The 18,669-nt window shown below is 61.3% G+C and overlaps 1 protein-coding gene and 1 pseudogene across 1 annotated transcript; both read right to left on the bottom strand.

The window, feature by feature from the left end:
- Nucleotides 1–2,071: 2,071 nt before the first annotated feature.
- LOC144677700 (tyrosinase-like) lies at nt 2,072–8,732 on the bottom strand (the record flags this gene model as incomplete). The annotated part of the gene is made up of 3 exons (XM_078537735.1): nt 7,962–8,732; nt 3,078–3,297; nt 2,072–2,213 (listed from the first exon to the last, which is right to left on the bottom strand). Coding segments are annotated over exons 1-3 (1,133 nt in total), but the record flags the coding sequence as incomplete, so codon positions are not given.
- Nucleotides 8,733–12,227: 3,495 nt separating this feature from the next.
- LOC144677699 (tyrosinase pseudogene) lies at nt 12,228–13,088 on the bottom strand (annotated as a pseudogene).
- Between the last annotated feature and the right edge of the window lie 5,581 nt (nt 13,089–18,669).

The raw sequence follows: 18,669 nt of genomic DNA, 5'->3' as shown, positions 1-18,669 counted from the left end.
GAGAGAGAGAGTGTGTACAGGGAGAGAGAGAGTGTGTACAGGGAGATAGAGAGTGTGTACAGGGAGATAGAGAATGTGTACAGGGGAGAGAGAGTGTGTAGAGGGAGAGAGAGAGTGTGTACAGGGGAGAGAGGGAGTGTGTACAGGGAGAGAGAGAGTGTGTACAGGGAGAGAGAGTGTGTACAGGGAGAGAGAGTGTGTACAGGGGAGAGAGAGAGTGTGTACAGGGAGAGAGAGAGTGTGTACAGGGAGAGAGAGAGTGTGTACAGGGGAGAGAGAGAGAGTGTACATGGAGAGAGAGAGTGTGTACAGGGAGAGAGAGAGTGTGTACAGGTGAGAGAGAGAGTGTGTACAGGGGAGAGAGAGAGTGTGTACAGGGGAATGAGAGAGTGTTTACAGGGGAGAGAGAGAGTGTGTACAGGGGAGAGAGAGTGTGTACAGGGGAGAGAGAGAGTGTGTACAGGGGAGTGAGAGAGTGTTTACAGGGGAGAGAGAGAGTGTGTACAGGGGAGAGAGAGTGTGTACAGGGGAGAGAGAGAGTCTGTACAGGGGAGAGAGAGAGTGTGTACAGGGGAGAGAGAGAGTGTGTACAGGGGAGAGAGAGAGTCTGTACAGGGAGAGACAATGTGTGGTCAGGGGTTAATGTGCAGCCTAAGTGGGGTCAGGGGTTACGATGCAGGGTCAATGTGGTCAGGAGTTACAGTGCACACTCAGTGGGGTCATGGGTTATGATGCAGGGTCAGTGGGGTCAGGGGTTGCGATGCAGGGTCATTGAGGTCAGTGGTTACAGTGCAAGCTCAGTGGGGTGATGGTTTATGTTGCAGGGTCAGTGGGGTCAGGGTTGCGATTCAGGGTCAGTGAGGTCAGGGGTTGCGATCCAGGGTCAGGGGTTATGATGCAGGGTCAGTGGGGTCAGGGGTTACGATGGAGGTTCAGTGGGGCCAGGGGGTGCGATGCAGAGTCAGTGGGGTCAGGAGATATGGTGCAGGGTCAGTCAGGTCAGGGGTTATTGTGCAGGGTCAGTGGGATCAGGGGTTATGGTGCAGGGTCAGTGGGATCAGGGGTTATGGTGCAGGGTCAGTGGGATCAGGGGTTATGGTGCAGGGTCAGTGGGATCAGGGGTTATGGTGCAGGGTCAGTGGGATCAGGGGTTATGGTGCAGGGTCAGTGGGATCAGGGGTTATGGTGCAGGGTCAGTGGGATCAGGGGTTATGGTGCAGGGTCAGTGGGATCGGGGGTTATGGTGCAGGGTCAGTCGGATCAGGGGTTATGGTGAAGGGTCAGTGGGATCGGGGGTTATGGTGCAGGGTCAGTGGGATCAGGGGTTATGGTGCAGGGTCAGTGGGATCGGGGGTTATGGTGCAGGGTCAGTGGGATCAGGGGTTATGGTGCAGGGTCAGTGGGATCAGGGGTTATCGTGCAGGGTCAGTGGGATCGGGGGTTATGGTGCATGGTCAGTGGGATCAGGGGTTATGGTGCAGGGTCAGTGGGATCAGGGGTTATGGTGCAGGGTCAGTGGGATCGGGGGTTATGGTGCAGGGTCAGTGGGATCAGGGGTTATGGTGCATGGTCAGTGGGATCAGGGGTTATCGTGCAGGGTCAGTGGGATCGGGGGTTATGGTGCATGGTCAGTGGGATCAGGGGTTATGGTGCAGGGTCAGTGGGATCGGGGGTTATGGTGCATGGTCAGTGGGATCAGGGGTTATGGTGCAGGGTCAGTGGGATCGGGGGTTATGGTGCATGGTCAGTGGGATCAGGGGTTATGGTGCAGGGTCAGTGGGATCGGGGGTTATGGTGCAGGGTCAGTGGGATCGGGGGTTATGGTGCATGGTCAGTGGGATCAGGGGTTATGGTGCAGGGTCAGTGGGATCGGGGGTTATAGTGCAGGGTCAGTGGGATCGGGGGTTATGGTGCATGGTCAGTGGGATCAGGGGTTATGGTGCAGGGTCAGTGGGATCAGGGGTTATGGTGCAGGGTCAGTGGGATCAGGGGTTATGGTGCAGGGTCAGTGGGATCAGGGTTTATCGAATGGTTTTGCAATGACAATCTTGTGAGCGAATCATTCACTTACTTGTCGATGAACGCGTGGTGAACCATGAAGATGGGGTCATTGGAGGCTGATTGAACCTGGGAGATGGTCCCATTCAGGTAAATGTGCACCTGGTTATGCAGACCAATCATTTGCCGACCGGGATGCTGCGAATCCTTGAAACCTGGTGAGGAACATAGAGGTCAGAGAGAGACGGCGGGCATCTAACATCAGCTCACCCCCAATTCCACCCCTCACACAGCAGCCAGGACAGCAAACTGCACATGGGGACGGTGTAGAGGGAGCTTTACTCTGTATCTAACCCCGTGCTGTACCTGTCCTGGGAGTGTTTGATGGGGACGGTGTAGAGGGAGCTTTACTCTGTATCTAACCCCGTGCTGTACCTGTCCTGGGAGTGTTTGATGGGGACGGTGTAGAGGGAGCTTTACTCTGTATCTAACCCCGTGCTGTACCTGTCCTGGGAGTGTTTGATGGGGACGGTGTAGAGGGAGCTTTACTCTGTATCTAACCCCGTGCTGTACCTGTCCTGGGAGTGTTTGATGGGGACAGTGTAGAGGGAGCTTTACTCTGTATCTAACCCCGTGCTGTACCTGTCCTGGGAGTGTTTGATGGGGACAGTGTAGAGGGAGCTTTACTCTGTATCTAACCCCGTGCTGTACCTGTCCTGGGAGTGTTTGATGGGGACGGTGTAGAGGGAGCTTTACTCTGTATCTAACCCCGTGCTGTACCTGTCCTGGGAATGTTTGATGGGGACAGTGTAGAGGGAGCTTTACTCTGTATCTAACCCCGTGCTGTACCTGTCCTGGGAATGTTTGATGGGGACAGTGTAGAGGGAGCTTTACTCTGTATCTAACCCCGTGCTGTACCTGTCCTGGGAGTGTTTGATGGGGACAGTGTAGAGGGAGCTTTACTCTGTATCTAACCCCGGGCTGTACCTGTCCTGGGAGTGTTTGATGGGGACAGTGTAGAGGGAGCTTTACTCTGTATCTAACCCCGTGCTGTACCTGTCCTGGGAGTGTCTCCTTACCCTCGACGCTGTTGCGAAAGCTGAAGGGAGCGTACTGGTTGAAGGGGAAGCTGTCGTAGTCTGGGATCTGTAGAGTGCGCCTGACATCGATGGTTCTCGGGAGACTGTCCGCTCGCCTGTCATTCCCTGGGTTCCGATTGAGCCGCGTCCGTTCACCGGGAGGGTCCGGGCAGATCAGGTGAAAACCCTCCACGTCGTCCCCATCGTAGGTGCAAATGGTCTGCAAGAGAGAGAGAGAGAGAGGAGGTCCGGACAGGTCATAACCGTGACCTTCGACCCTTCGCCACCCTGACAGCCTTGACCCTCGGACCTGATTGGCTGGGGTTGGGATTATTGACGTAGTTTTCAGTGCCCACCCTCCGTCGCTAAGGCCACCCCCACACACACACCTCCGCCAGTCTGTACTCGCTCAGAGTCTGCGACTGCTGTCTGACACTGCCCACCGCTATTAACACCGCCCTTAGTCTTTAACACTATCGTTACCGGGCCCTTTCCCGTGTCTCCGCGGCACCTTTATCGAATTTATCCTCCGCTCCCGCCGCTGGTAGACCTCCCATTCGGCTGCACACACCCCCTTCCTCTCTCCGACAGCCTAAATCCCATCACGTTTCTGCCCCTCTTCAGCTCCGAGGGTGAGTCACTCGGGACTCGAACCATTAACTCTGCCCACCTCTCAACAGAGTTTTCCAGCACTTACAGTTCTTAGTTCACTATCCCAGCGGCCGTAGTGTTTAGCTTTTAGCCCTACATCTTTCAATGAGGGGTTCCCTCGGCACTGACCCTCCGACAGTGCGGCGCTCCCTCAGCACTGACCCTCCGACAGTGCGGTGCTCCCTCAGCACTGACCCTCCCACAGTGCGGCGCTCCCTCGGCACTGACCCTCCCACAGTGCGGCGCTCCCTCAGCACTGACCCTCCGACAGTGCGGCGCTCCCTCAGCACTGACCCTCCGACAGTGCGGCGCTCCCTCGGCACTGACCCTCCGACAGTGCGGCGCTCCCTCAGCACTGACCCTCCGACAGTGCGGCGCTCCCTCAGCACTGACCCTCCGACAGTGCGGCTCTCCCTCGGCACTGACCCTCCGACAGTGCGGCGCTCACTCAGCGCTGACCCTCCCACAGTACTGCAGATGCTGTGCATTTACAACAACATTGTGCATTTAAACAGCACCTCTCACATAATAAATTAATCTCAAGGAGACAAAGTGAGGCAAAATCTATCACCGAAACACCTAAGGAGGTATCAGGGACAGGCAACCAAACACTCTGTCAAAGAAGTGGGTTTTAAGGAGCAGGTAAAGGAGGAGAGAGCGCGAGAGAGAGGAGGAGAGGTTTAGGGGGGGAATTCCAGAGCTTAGGACCCTCCACCAGGCAGCTGAAGGCACGGCCGCCAATGGCGGAGCGATGGGAATCGAGGGATGCTCGAGAAGCCGGAATTGGAGGAGCGCAGAGATCTCGGAGGGTTGTAGGAGCTTACAGAGATAGGGAGGGGTGTAGGAGGTTACAGAGAGAGGGAGGGTTGTAGGGGCTGGAGGAGGTTACAGAGATAGGGAGGGGTGTAGGGGCTGGAGGAGGTTACAGAGATAGGGAGGGTTGTAGGGGCTGGAGAAGGTTACAGAGATAGGGAGGGTTGTAGGGGCTGGAGAAGGTTACAGAGATAGGCAGGGTTGTAGGGGCTGGAGAAGGTTACAGAGATAGGCAGGGTTGTAGGGGCTGGAGAAGGTTACAGAGATAGGGAGGGGTGTAGGGGCTGGAGGAGGTTACAGAGATAGGGAGGGGTGCAGGGGCTGGAGGAAGTTACAGAGATAGGGAGGGGCGTAGGGGAGTGGAGGAGGTTACAGAGATAGGGAGGGGTGTAGATCTTGGAGGAGGTTGCAGAGATAGGGAGGGGTGTAGGGGCTGGAGGAAGTTACAGAGATAGGGAGGGGTGTAGGGGCTGGAGGAGGTTACAGAGATAGGGAGGGTTGTAGGGGCTGGAGGAGGTTACAGAGATAGGGAGGGGTCTAGGGGGCTGGAGGAGGTTACAGAGATAGGGAGGGGTCTAGGGGGCTGGAGGAGGTTACAGAGATAGGGAGGGGTGTAGGGGTTGGAGGAGCTTACAGAGATAGGGAGGGGTCTAGGGGGCTGGAGGAGGTTACAGAGTTAGGGAGGGTGTAGAGGCTGGAGGAGGTTACAGAGATAGGGAGGGTTGTAGGGGCTGGAGGAGGTTACAGAGATAGGGAGGGGTGTAGGGGCTGGAGGAGGTTACAGAGATAGGGAGGGGTGTAGGGGTTGGAGGAGCTTACAGAGATAGGGAGGGTTGTAGGGGGCTGGAGGAGGTTACAGAGATAGGGAGGATTGTAGGGGCTGGAGGAGGTTACAGAGATAGGGAGGGTTGTAGAGGTGGAGGAGGTTACAGAGATAGGGAGGGGGGGACTGAGGGCCATGGAGGGGATTTGAAAACGAGGGTGAGAATGTGAAAATGGAGGTGTTGCCGGACCGGGAGCCAGTGTGGGGTCAGCGAGACAGAGGGGGTGACGGGCGAGAGGGACTCGGTGTGAGTTCGGACACGGGGACAGCGGAGTTTGGCTGAGCTGAAGTTTACGGAGGGTGGGGAAGTTTGGAGGGGTGACCAGGGAACAGTAATTGTTACTGTTCAGTGACCCTTGTTGATCCAGTTTGCGTCTGGGTATAAATCATTGAAGCTGACAGGACAGGGAGAGGGAGCGGTTAGTGAAGCCGCACTCACTCAGTACTGACCCTCCGACAGTGCGGCGCTCACTCAATACTGACCCTCCGACAGTGCGGCGCTCACTCAATACCGACCCTCCGACAGTGCGGCGCTCCCTCAATACTGACCCTCCGACAGTGCGGCGCTCCCTCAATACTGACCCTCCGACAGTGCGGCGCTCCCTCAGCACTGACCCTCCGACAGTGCGGCGCTCACTCTATACTGACCCTCCGACAGTGCGGCACTCACTCAATACTGACCCTCCGACAGTGCGGCGCTCACTCAATACTGACCATCTGACAGTGCGTCGCTCACTCAATACTGACCCTCCGACAGTGCGGCGCTCCCTCAGCACTGACCCTCCGACAGTGCGGCGCTCCCTCAGTACTGACCCTCCGATAGTGCAGCGCTCCCTCAGCACTGACCCTCCGACAGTGCGGCGCTCCCTCAGCACTGACCCTCCGACAGTGCGGCGCTCCCTCAGCACTGACCCTCCGACAGTGCGGCGCTCCCTCAGCACTGACCCTCCGACAGTGCGGCGCTCCCTCAGCACTGACCCTCCGACAGTGCGGCTCTCCCTCAGCGCTGACCCTCCGACAGTGCGGCGCTCCCTCAGCACTGACCCTCCGACAGTGCGGCGCTCCCCTCAGCACTGACCCTCCGACAGTGGGCGCTCCCTCAGCACTGACCCTCCGACAGTGCGGCGCTCCCTCAGCACTGACCCTCCGACAGTGCGGCACACCCTCGGCAGTCGCTCCTGGCAAATGCACCTGCATCAAGGGGCCTGACGCCTCTACAGTGCCCGCCACCATTGTCCCCGCGTCTCCCTACGCAAAATGTTTCCTGGCAAGGTCACCGCCCGCTCGCAGCCCACTCTCTCCGGGGATGCCCGCATGGTTCGGGAGGAGCCCGAGTTTCCGACAGGACTGCCAAGCCTCACCTTCCTTCCACCCAATCGCCACGGGATTGCGGCTCTTGGCCTGGGGGCGCCAGGCCGAGAAGGATGGACGTTCGGGGAGGTAGGGGGGAAGGGTTGAGTCGGGCGATGGCGGCGAGGCGGGTGCAGGCCCTGGGGAACTGGAGGCTGCATTTATATAGGGCTGGGCGCCCACCCAGCCTTTCAGGTCACGGGAGAGAGACGTGTGCGTCCAGACGTGACACGTCTGAGTTCCCTGGCCCTGTCCTGCCAAACCCCGGCCAAGACCTGCTGAGGTCATCACGCTCCCGCTTAAAGGGACCCAGTCCCCATCACCTGTGTAGGTCCCACACCCGTGTTTGTTGGGGGACAGTGTAGAGGGAGCTTTACTCTGTATCTAACCCCGTGCTGTACCTGCCCTGGGAGTGTTCGATGGGGACGGTGTAGAGGGAGCTTTACTCTGTATCTAACCCTGTGCTGTACCTGTCCTGGGAGTGTTTGACGGGGACAGTGTAGAGGGAGCTTTACTCTGTATCTAACCATCCGACAGTGCGGCGCTCCCTCAGCACCGACCCTCCGACAGTGCGGCGCTCCCTCAGCACTGACCCTCCGACTGTGCGGCGCTCCCTCAGCACTGACCCTCCGACAGTGAGGCGCTCCCTCAGCACTGACCCTCCGACAGTGCGGCGCTCCCTCAGCACTGACCCTCCGACAGTGCGTCGCTCCCTCACCACTCACCCTCCGACAGTGCGGCGCTCCCACAGCACTTTATCTCCCACAGTGCGGCGCTCCCTCAGCACCGACCCTCCGACAGTGCAGCTCTCCCTCAGCACTGACCCTCCGACAGTTCGACGCTCCCTCAGTACTGACCCTCCGACAGTGCGGGCGCTCCCTCGGCAGTCGCTCCTGGCAAATGCACCTGGACGAAGGGGCCATGATGCCTATTCAGTGCCCGCCACCATTGTCCCCGCCTCTCCCTACACGAAATGTTTCCTGGCAAGGGCACTGCCCGCTCGCAGCCCTCCCCTGTCCGGAGATGCCCGCATGGTTCGGGAGGAGCCCGAGTTTCTGATGGGAGTGCCAAGCCTCACCTTCCTTCCACCCGATCGCCACGGGATTGCGGCTTTTGGCCTGGGGGCGCCAGGCCGGTAAGGATGGATGTTCGGGGAGTTAGGGGGGAAGGGCTGAGTCGGGCGTTGGTGGTGGAGGGTGGGAGGCAGGGCTGGGGTTGGTTGGGAGAGTACAGGGGCGGCCTCTTACCCTCCAGTTGGCGAAGGGCGAGGGCGGCAGCAGGTTCCCGCGCCCGTCGTTGGCGCCCATCAGCTCCTCGGTGCAGATGTCGCAGGTCGGGGACCGCGTCCAGTCCCAGTAGGGGAGGTGGAAGTCCTCGTCGCGGGTCAGGTGGCGAATCTCCTTCTCGAAGAAGAGCAGGTAGCGGCGGTGCCAGACGGCGAAGGCCGGCCCCATGTGGGCGAAGTTGGGGCGCCGCTGGGTGCTGATGGGCTTGGCCGCCAGGTAGTGGACCCAGGTGCAGACGTCGTAGACGCTGACGTCCCGGAAGCGGTAGCTGCCCGCGTCGGAGGCGTTGCCGCTGACCAGCACCACGTAGCGGCGGCTGACGGTGTCCTTGGCCCGGGCCAGGTAGTCCACCAGCCGCCGGCGCTGGGCCCGGTCCATCTCGTGCATGCCCCGCCGAACGGTCAGCACCCAGCGCCGGCAGTCGGAGCCACGGTAGCCGTCGCGGCACTCGCCACAGTCGAAGCCCGAGTAGCGGCCCCGGCAGGAGCAGGTCCGGCCATAGAAGGAGGAGGGCCAGCCCAGGCGGAAGTCCCGCCCGGCGTAACCCGCACCCCGGGACGCCCGGCACGTCCCCCGGCCGCTCCTCTCCCCGCACGGGGACCCGTCCCCCTCCCAGGCGGGGCAGCAGGTGCGGCTGCGGAGGGCGGCGAGGCGGGTGCAGGCCCTGGGGAACTGGGCCGCCCCGCCGGACGTCACGGTCAAGAGGAGGAGGAGGAGAAGCAGCTTCCGCATCGCCTGACCCCCTCCTGTTGCCCTCAGAGCCACCAACGCTGAGTCAGTTCCGGCTGGGAGTCGGAGGCTGCATTTATATAGGGCTGGGCGCCCACCCAGCCTTTCAGGTCACGGGAGAGATACGTGTGCGTCCAGACGTGACACGTCTGAGTTCCCTGGCCCTGTCCTGCCAAACCCCGGCCAAGACCTGCTGAGGTCATCACGCTCCCGCTTAAAGGGACCCAGTCCCCATCACCTGTGTAGGTCCCACACCCGTGTTTGTTGGGGGACAGTGTAGAGGGAGCTTTACTCTGTATCTAACCCCGTGCTGTACCTGCCCTGGGAGTGTTTGATGGGGACGGTGTAGAGGGAGCTTTACTCTGTATCTAACCTCATGCTGTACCTGTCCTGGGAGTGTTTGATGGGGACAGTGTAGAGGGAGCTTTACTCTGTATCGAACCCTCCGACAGTGCGGCTCTCTCTCAGCACTGACCCTCCGACAGTGCGGCTCTCCCTCAGCACTGATCCTCCCACAGTGCGGCTCTCCCTCAGCACTGATCCTCCTACACTGCGGCGCTCCCTCAGCACTGACCCTCCGACACTGCGGCGCTCCCTCAGCACTGACCCTCCGACAGTGCGGCTCTCCCTCAGCACTGATCCTCCCACAGTGCGGCTCTCCCTCAGCACTGATCCTCCTACAATGCGGCGCTCCCTCAGCACTGACCCTCCGACAGTGCGGCGCTCCCTCAGCACTCACCCTCCGACAGTGCGGCGCTCCCTCAGCACTGACCCTCCAACACTGCGGCGCTCCCTCAGCACTGACCCTCCGACAGTGCGGCGCTCCCTCAGCACTCACCCTCCGACAGTGCGGCGCTCCCTCAGCACTGAACCTCCGACAGTGCGGCACTACCTCCGCACTGACCCTCCCGACAGTGCGGAGCTCCCTCGGCACTGACCCTCCGACAGTACGTCGCTCCCTCAGCACTCACCCTCCGATAGTGAGGCGCTCCCTCAGCACTCACCCTCCGACAGTGCGGCGCTCCCTCAGCACTGACCCTCCGACAGCGCGGCGCTCCCTCAGCACTGACCCTCCGACAGTGCGTCGCTCCCTCAGCACTCACCCTCCGATAGTGAGGCGCTCCCACAGCACTCACCCTCCGACAGTGTGGCGCTCCCTCAGCACTGACCCTCCGACAGCGCGGCGCTCCCTCAGCACTGACCCTCCGACAGTGCGGGCGCTCCCTCAGCACTGACCCTCCGACAGTGCGGGCGCTCCCTCGGCAGTCGCTCCTGGCAAATGCGCCTGGATCAAGGGGCCTGATGCCTATTCAGTGCCCGCCGACATTGTCCCCGCCTCTCCCTACGCGAAATATTTCCTGGCAAGGTCACCGCCCGCTCGCAGCCCTCCCTCTCCGGAGATGCCCGCATGGTTCGGGAGGACCCCGAGTTTCCGACGGGAGTGCCAAGCCTCACGATCCTTCCACCCGATCGCCACGGGATTGCGGCTCTTGGCCTGGGGGCGCCAGGCCGAGAAGGATGGACGTTCGGGGAGGTAGGGGGGAAGGGCTGAATCGGGCGTTGGTGGTGGAAGGCGGGAGGCAGGGCTGGGGTTGGGTGGGAGAGTACAGGGGCGGCCTCTTATCCTCCAGTTGGCGAAGGGCGAGGGCGGCAGCAGGTTCCCGCGCCCGTCGTTGGCGCCCATCAGCTCCTCGGTGCAGATGTCGCAGGTCGGGGACCGCGTCCAGTCCCAGTAGGGGAGGTGGAAGTCCTCGTCGCGGGTCAGGTGGCGAATCTCCTTCTCGAAGAAGAGCAGGTAGCGGCGGTGCCAGACGGCGAAGGCCGGCCCCATGTGGGCGAAGTTGGGGCGCCGCTGGGTGCTGATGGGCTTGGCCGCCAGGTAGTGGACCCAGGTGCAGACGTCGTAGACGCTGACGTCCCGGAAGCGGTAGCTGCCCGCGTCGGAGGCGTTGCCGCTGACCAGCACCACGTAGTGGCGGCTGACGGTGTCCTTGGCCCGCGCCAGGTAGTCCACCAGCCGCCGGCGCTGGGCCCGGTCCATCTCGTGCAGGCCCCGCCGAACGGTCAGCACCCAGCGCCGGCAGTCGGAGCCACGGTAGCCGTCGCGGCACTCGCCGCAGTCGAAGCCCGAGTAGCGGCCCCGGCAGGAGCAGGTCCGGCCGTAGAAGGAGGAGGGCCAGCCCAGGCAGAAGTCACGCCCAGCGTAACCCACACCCCGGGACACCCGGCACATCCCCCGGCCGCTCCTCTCGCCGCACGGGGACCCGTCCCCCTCCCAGGCGGGGCAGCAGGTGCGGCTGCGGAGGGCGGCGAGGCGGGTGCAGGCCCTGGGGAACTGACCCGCCCCGCCGGACGTGACGGTCAAGAGGAGGAGGAGGAGAAGCAGCTTCGGCATCGCCTTCCCCGCTCTTGTCGCCCTCAGAGCCACCAACGCTGAGTCAGTTCCGGCTGGGAGTCGGAGGCTGCATTTATATAGGGCTGGGCGCCCACCCAGACTTTCAGGTCACGGGAGAGATACGTGTGCGTCCAGTCGTAACACGTCTGAGTTCCCTGGCCCTGTCCTGCCAAACCCCGGCCAAGAACAGCTGAGGTCATCCTGCTCCTGCTTAAAGGGACACAGTCCCCATCCCCTGGGTAGGTCCCACACCCGTGTTTGATGGGGATGGTGTAGAGGGAGCTTTACTTTGTATCTAACCCCATGCTGTACCTGTCCTGGGAGTGTTTGATGGGGATAGTGTAGAGGGAGCTTTACTCTGTATCTAACCCTGTGCTGTACCTGTCCTGGGAGTGTTTGACGGGGATGGTGTAGAGGGAGCTTTACTCTGTATCTAACCCTGTGCTGTACCTGTCCTGGGAATGTTTGATGGGGACAGTATAGAGGGAGCTTTACTCTGTATCTAACCATCCGACAGTGCGGCGCTCCCTCAGCACCGACCCTCCGACAGTGCAGCTCTCCCTCAGCACTGACCCTCCGACTGTGCGGCGCTCCCTCAGCACTAACCCTCCGACAGTGAGGCGCTCCCTCAGCACTGACCCTCCGACAGTGCGGCGCTCCCTCAGCACTGACCCTCCGACAGTGCGGCGCTCCCACAGCACTTTATCTCCCACAGTGCGGCGCTCCCTCAGCACTGACCCTCCGACAGTGCAGCTCTCCCTCAGCACTGACCCTCCGACAGTTCGACGCTCCCTCAGTACTGACCCTCCGACAGTGCGGGCGCTCCCTCGGCAGTCGCTCCTGGCAAATGCGCCTGGACGAAGGGGCCATGACGCCTCTTCAGTGCCCGCCACCATTGTCCCCGCCTCTCCCTACACGAAATGTTTCCTGGCAAGGGCACCGCCCGCTCGCAGCCCTCCCTGTCCGGAGATGCCCGCATGGTTCGGGAGGAGCCCGAGTTTCTGATGGGAGTGCCAAGCCTCACCTTCCTTCCACCCGATCGCCACGGGATTGCGGCTTTTGGCCTGGGGGCGCCAGTCCGGTAAGGATGGATGTTCGGGGAGTTAGGGGGGAAGGGCTGAGTCGGGCGTTGGTGGTGGAGGGCGGGATGCAGGGCTGAGGTTGGTTGGGAGAGTACAGGGGCGGCCTCTTACCCTCCAGTTGGCGAAGGGCGAGGGCGGCAGCAGGTTCCCGCGCCCGTCGTTGGCGCCCATCAGCTCCTCGGTGCAGATGTCGCAGGTCGGGGACCGCGTCCAGTCCCAGTAGGGGAGGTGGAAGTCCTCGTCGCGGGTCAGGTGGCGAATCTCCTTCTCGAAGAAGAGCAGGTAGCGGCGGTGCCAGACGGCGAAGGCCGGCCCCATGTGGGCGAAGTTGGGGCGCCGCTGGGTGCTGATGGGCTTGGCCGCCAGGTAGTGGACCCAGGTGCAGACGTCGTAGATGCTGACGTCCCGGAAGCGGTAGCTGCCCGCGTCGGAGGCGTTGCCGCTGACCAGCACCACGTAGCGGCGGCTGACGGTGTCCTTGGCCCGCGCCAGGTAGTCCACCAGCTGCCGGCGCTGGGCCCGGTCCATCTCGTGCAAGCCCCGCCGAACGGTCAGCACCCAGCGCTGGCAGTCGGGACCACGGTAGCCATCGCGGCACTCGCCACAGTCGAAGCCCGAGTAGCGGCCCCGGCAGGAGCAGGTCCGGCCGTAGAAGGAGGAGGGCCAGCCCAGGCGGAAGTCCCGCCCGGCGTAACCCGCACCCCGGGACGCCCGGCACGACCCCCGGCCGCTCCTCTCCCCGCACGGGGACCCGTCCCCCTCCCAGGCGGGGCAGCAGGTGCGGCTGCGGAGGGCGGCGAGGCGGGTGCAGGCCCTGGGGAACTGACCCGCCCCGCCGGACGTGACGGTCAAGAGGAGGAGGAGGAGAAGCAGCTTCGGCATCGCCTTCCCCGCTCTTGTCGCCCTCAGAGCCACCAGCGCTGAGTCAGTTCCGGCTGGGAGTCGGAGGCTGCATTTATATAGGGCTGGGCGCCCACCCAGACTTTCAGGTCACGGGAGAGAGACGTGTGCGTCCAGACGTAACACGTCTGAGTTCCCTGGCCCTGTCCTGCCAAACCCCGGCCAAGAACAGCTGAGGTCATCACGCTCCCGCTTAAAGGGACCCAGTCCCCATCCCCTGGGTAGGTCCTACACCCGTGTTTGATGGGGACGGTGTAGAGGGAGCTTTACTCTGTATCTAACCCCGTGCTGTACCTGTCCTGGGAGTGTTTGATGGGGACAGTGTAGAGGGAGCTTTACTCTGTATCTAACCCCGTGCTGTACCTGTCCTGGGAGTGTTTGATGGGGACAGTGTAGAGGGAGCTTTACTCTGTATCTAACCCCGTGCTGTACCTGTCCTGGGAGTGTTTGATGGGGAAGGTGTAGAGGGAGCTTTACTCTGTATCTAACCCCGTGCTGTACCTGTCCTGGGAGTGTTTGATGGGGACAGTGTAGAGGGAGCTTTACTCTGTATCTAACCCCGTGCTGTACCTGCCCTGGGAGTGTTTGATGGGGACAGTGTAGAGGGAGCTTTACTCTGTATCTAACCATCCGACAGTGCGGCGCTCCCTCAGCACCGACCCTCCGACAGTGCAGCTCTCCCTCAGCACTGACCCTCCGACTGTGCGGCGCTCCCTCAGCACTGACCCTCCGACAGTGCGGCGCTCCCTCAGCACTGACCCTCCGACAGTGCGGCGCTCCCTCAGCACTGACCCTCCGACAGTGCGGCGCTCCCTCAGCATGACCCTCCGACAGTGCGACTCTCCCTCAGTACTGACCCTCCGACAGTGCGGCGCTCCCTCAGCACTGACCCTCCGACAGTGCGGCGCTCCCTCAGCATGACCCTCCGACAGTGCGACTCTCCCTCAGTACTGACCCTCCGACTGTGCGGCGCTCCCTCAGCACTGACCCTCCGACAGTGCGGCACTCCCTCAGCCTGACCCTCCGACAGTGCGACTCTCCCTCAGTACTGACCCTCCGACTGTGCGGCGCTCCCTCAGCACTGACCCTCCGACAGTGCGGCACTCACTCAATACTGACCCTCCGACAGTGAGGCACTCACTCAATACTGACCCTCCGACAGTGCGGCGCTCACTCAATACTGACCCTCCAACAGTGCGTCGCTCACTCAATACTGACCATCCGACAGTGCGTCGCTCACACAATACTGACCCTCCGACAGTGCGGTACTCACTCAATACTGACCCTCCGACAGTGCGGGCGCTCCCTCAGCACTGACCCTCTGACAGTGCGGCGCTCCCTTAGCATTGACCCTCCGACAGTGCGGCTCTCCCTCAGTACTGAACCTCCAACAGCGCGGCGCTCCCTCAGCACTGACCCTCCGACAGTGCGGCGCTCCCTTAGCATTGACCCTCCGACAGTGCGGCTCTCCCTCAGTACTGAACCTCCAACAGTGCGGCGCTCCCTCAGCACTTACCCTCCGACAGTGCAGCACTCACTCAATACTGACCCTCCGACAGTGCGGTGCTCCCTCAGCACTGACCCTCCCACAGTGCGGCGTTCCCTCAATACTGACCCTCCGACAGTGCGGCGCTCCCTCAGCACTCACCCTCCGACAGTGTGGCGCTCCCTCAGTACTGACCCTCCGACAGTGCAGCGCTCCCTCAGCACTGACCCTCCGACAGTGCGGCGCTCCCTCAGCACTGACCCTCCGACAGTGCGGCACACCCTCGGCAGTCGCTCCTGGCAAATGCGCCTGACACCTCTTCAGTGCCCGCCACCACTGTCCCCGCCTCTCCCTGTGCGAAATGTATCCTGGCAAGGTCACCGCCCGCTCGCAGCCCAATCTGTCCCGGGTACCCCGCATGGTTCGGGAGGAGCCCGAGTTTCCGATGGGAGTGCCAAGCCTCACGATCCTTCCACCCGATCGCCACGCGATTGCGGCTCTTGGCCTGGGGGCGCCAGGCCGAGAAGGATGGACGTTCGGGGAGGTAGGGGGGAAGGGCTGAATCGGGCGTTGGTGGTGGAAGGCGGGAGGCAGGGCTGGGGTTGGGTGGGAGAGTACAGGGGCGGCCTCTTACCCTCCAGTTGGCGAAGGGCGAGGGTGGCAGCAGGTTCCCGCGCCCGTCGTTGGCGCCCATCAGCTCCTCGGTGCAGATGTCGCAGGTCGGGGACCGCGTCCAGTCCCAGTAGGGGAGGTGGAAGTCCTCGTCGCAGGTCAGGTGGCGAATCTCCTTCTCGAAGAAGAGCAGGTAGCGGCGGTGCCAGACGGCGAAGGCCGGCCCCATGTGGGCGAAGTTGGGGCGCCGCTGGGTGCTGATGGGCTTGGCCGCCAGGTAGTGGACCCAGGTGCAGACGTCGTAGACGCTGGCGTCCCGGAAGCGGTAGCTGCCCGCGTCGGAGGCGTTGCGGCTGACCAGCACCACGTAGCGGCGGCTGACGGTGTCCTTGGCCCGGGCCAGGTAGTCCACCAGCCGCCGGCGCTGGGCCCGGTCCATCTCGTGCAGGCCCCGCCGAACGGTCAGCACCCAGCGCCGGCAGTCGGGACCATGGTAGCCGTCGCGGCACTCGCCGCAGTCGAAGCCCGAGTAGCGGCCCCGGCAGGAGCAGGTCCGGCCGTAGAAGGAGGAGGGCCAGCCCAGGCGGAAGTCCCGCCCGGCGTAACCCGCACCCCGGGACGCCCGGCACGTCCCCCGGCCGCTCCTCTCCCCGCACGGGGACCCGTCCCCCTCCCAGACGGGGCAGCAGGTGCGGCTGCGGAGGGCGGCGAGGCGGGTGCAGGCCTTGGGGAACTGGGCCGCCCCGCCGGACGTGACGGTCAAGAGGAGGAGGAGGAGAAGCAGCTTCGGCATCGCCCACCCCGCTCCCGTCGCCCTCAGAGCCACCAACGCTGAGTCAGTCCCGGCTGGGAGTCAGAGGCTTCATTTATATAGGTCTGGGCGCCCACCCAGACTTTCAGGTCACGGGAGAGATACGTGTGCGTCCAGACGTAACACGTCTGAGTTCCCTGGCCCTGTCCTGCCAAACCCCGGCCAAGAACAGCTGAGGTCATCCTGCTCCTGCTTAAAGGGACCCAGACCCCATCACCTGGGTAGGTCTCACACCCGTGTTTGATGGGGACGGTGTAGAGGGAGCTTTACTCTGTATCTAACCCCGTGCTGTACCTGCCCTGGGAGTGTTTGATGGGGACGGCGTAGAGGGAGCTTTACTCTGTATCTAACCCCGTGCTGTACCTGTCCTGGGAGTGTTTGATGGGGACGGTGTAGAGGGAGCTTTACTCTGTATCTAACCCCGTGCTGTACCTGTCCTGGGCATGTTTGATGGGGACGGTGTAGAGGGAGCTTTACTCTGTATCTAACCCCGTGCTGTACCTGTCCTGGGAGTGTTTGATGGGGACGGTGTAGAGGGAGCTTTACTCTGTATCTAACCCCGTGCTGTACCTGTCCTGGGAGTGTTTGATGGGGACGGTGTAGAGGGAGCTTTACTCTGTATCTAACCCCGTGCTGTACCTGTCCTGGGAGTGTTTGATGGGGACGGTGTAGAGGGAGCTTTACTCTGTATCTAACCCCGTGCTGTACCTGTCCTGGGAGTGTTTGATGGGGACGGTGTAGAGGGAGCTTTACTCTGTATCTAACCCCGTGCTGTACCTGTCCTGGGAGTGTTTGATGGGGACGGTGTAGAGGGAGCTTTACTCTGTATCTAACCCCGTGCTGTACCTGTCCTGGGAGTGTTTGATGGGGACGGTGTAGAGGGAGCTTTACTCTGTATCTAACCCCGTGCTGTACCTGTCCTGGGAGTGTTTGATGGGGACGGTGTAGAGGGAGCTTTACTCTGTATCTAACCCCGTGCTGTACCTGTCCTGGGAGTGTTTGATGGGGACGGTGTAGAGGGAGCTTCACTCTGTATATAACTGTAGCTGAGTGGTTTAGCAGGCTGAGGAAGTGTGTCCCTGCCCTGTGGCATTTGAGGCTTATTGTTGAACGCTCTGACTCGGAGACAGACTGCTGTATGTGCTTGATGTTTGCAGGGCAAAGGATTAAAAGAGGAAACAGGGCTGCCTGGGACACAGAGGCACGGGCACCACAAGAACCACTGTGTGCATTCTGTTCCCTGCTGGTGATGGGAAATGTGGAGAATAGGGTAGCCATGGTTTCAGTCTATCGCTCTCTGACAAAGCAGAGACTGACTCAACTCCCTGCTGACCTGTTGGTCTCTCTATCTCTGTTACTCACACTCTTTCTCTCACCCACCCCCGCGCTCTGTCTTATTCCTGTTTTTCTCTACCCCTCTCTCTCTCTCTCCTCCATCTGTCTCTCTCTCTCTGTCCCCTCTGCTCTCTCTCGCTCTGTTTGACCCCCTCTCTCTGTCTCTACCAGCAGCTCTCTCTCTCTCTCTGTCTCTCTCTCTCTGTGTCTCTCTCTCCCCGTCTCTGTCTCTTTTTCTCTCTTCCCCCCCCTTTCTCTCTGTCTCTCTCTCTCTTCCCTCCCCCCTCTCTGTCTCTGTCTCTCTGTCCCCTCTGCTTGCTCTCTCTCTATTTGACCCCCTCTCTGTCTCTCTCTTTCACTGACTCTCCCCGTCTCTCTCTCTCTCCCCCTGTCTCTGTCTCTTTTTCTCTCTTCCCCCCCACCCCTCTGTCTCTGTCTCTCTCTCTCTGTCCCCTCTGCTCTCTCTCTCTGTTTGACCCCCTCTCTCTGTCTCTCTCTGTCACTGTCTCTCCCAGCATCCCTCTCTCTCGGTCTCTCTACCCCCTCTCTCTCTCTGTACCTCCATGTCTTTCTCTCCCCGTCTCTCTCTCTCTCCCCCTGTCTCTGTCCCTCTTTCTCTCTCTGTCTCTCTCTCTCTGTCCCCTCTGCTCTCTCTCTCTCTCTCTGTTTGACCCCCTCTCTCTGTCTCTCTCTGTCACTGTCTCTCCCAGCATCTCTCTCACTCGGTCTCGCTACCCCCCTCTCTCTCTGTACCCCCGTGTCTCTCTCTCCCCGTCTCTTTTTCTCTCTTCCCCCCCCCTCCTCTCTCTCTCTCTGTCCCCTCTGCTCTCTCTCTCTCTGTTTGACCCCCTCTCTCGGTCTCTCTACCCCCCTCTCTCTCTGTACTCCCGTGTCTCTCTCTCCCCGTCTCTCTCTCTCTCCCCTTGTCTCTGTCTCTCTCCCCCCCACCTCTCTCTCTGTCTCTCTCTTTCTCCCCCGCCCCCGTCTCTCTCTGTCTCTCTCCCCCGCCCCCATCTCTCTCTCTCTGTCTCTCTATTCATGGTTAAAAGCTACATCCTGTTTTGCTGAATTTTATTGACCTAATCATGCTCTAACTTGCCTCCCCCCAGACTCGCCTTAACCTGTCCCCCTCTCAGTGATTCCTTCCTGCTTTAACTGACTCACTCAAAACCTTGGGAAAAACAGAAGCATCAGACACAGCCTGTGACCAGGACAGATTAACACATCACGTCCCAAACACTGTGTGGCACTCCCTCAGCACTGACCCTCCGACAGTGCAGCGCTCCCTCAGCACTGACCCTCCGACAGTGCGGCGCTCC

The sequence above is a fragment of the Cetorhinus maximus genome, unplaced genomic scaffold (assembly GCF_964194155.1).
Source record: "Cetorhinus maximus unplaced genomic scaffold, sCetMax3.hap1.1 HAP1_SCAFFOLD_2902, whole genome shotgun sequence".
NCBI lineage: Eukaryota > Metazoa > Chordata > Chondrichthyes > Lamniformes > Cetorhinidae > Cetorhinus > Cetorhinus maximus.
The sequence above is the reverse complement of the archived record's forward strand: the minus strand, read 5'-3'. Positions and strand labels throughout refer to the sequence as shown.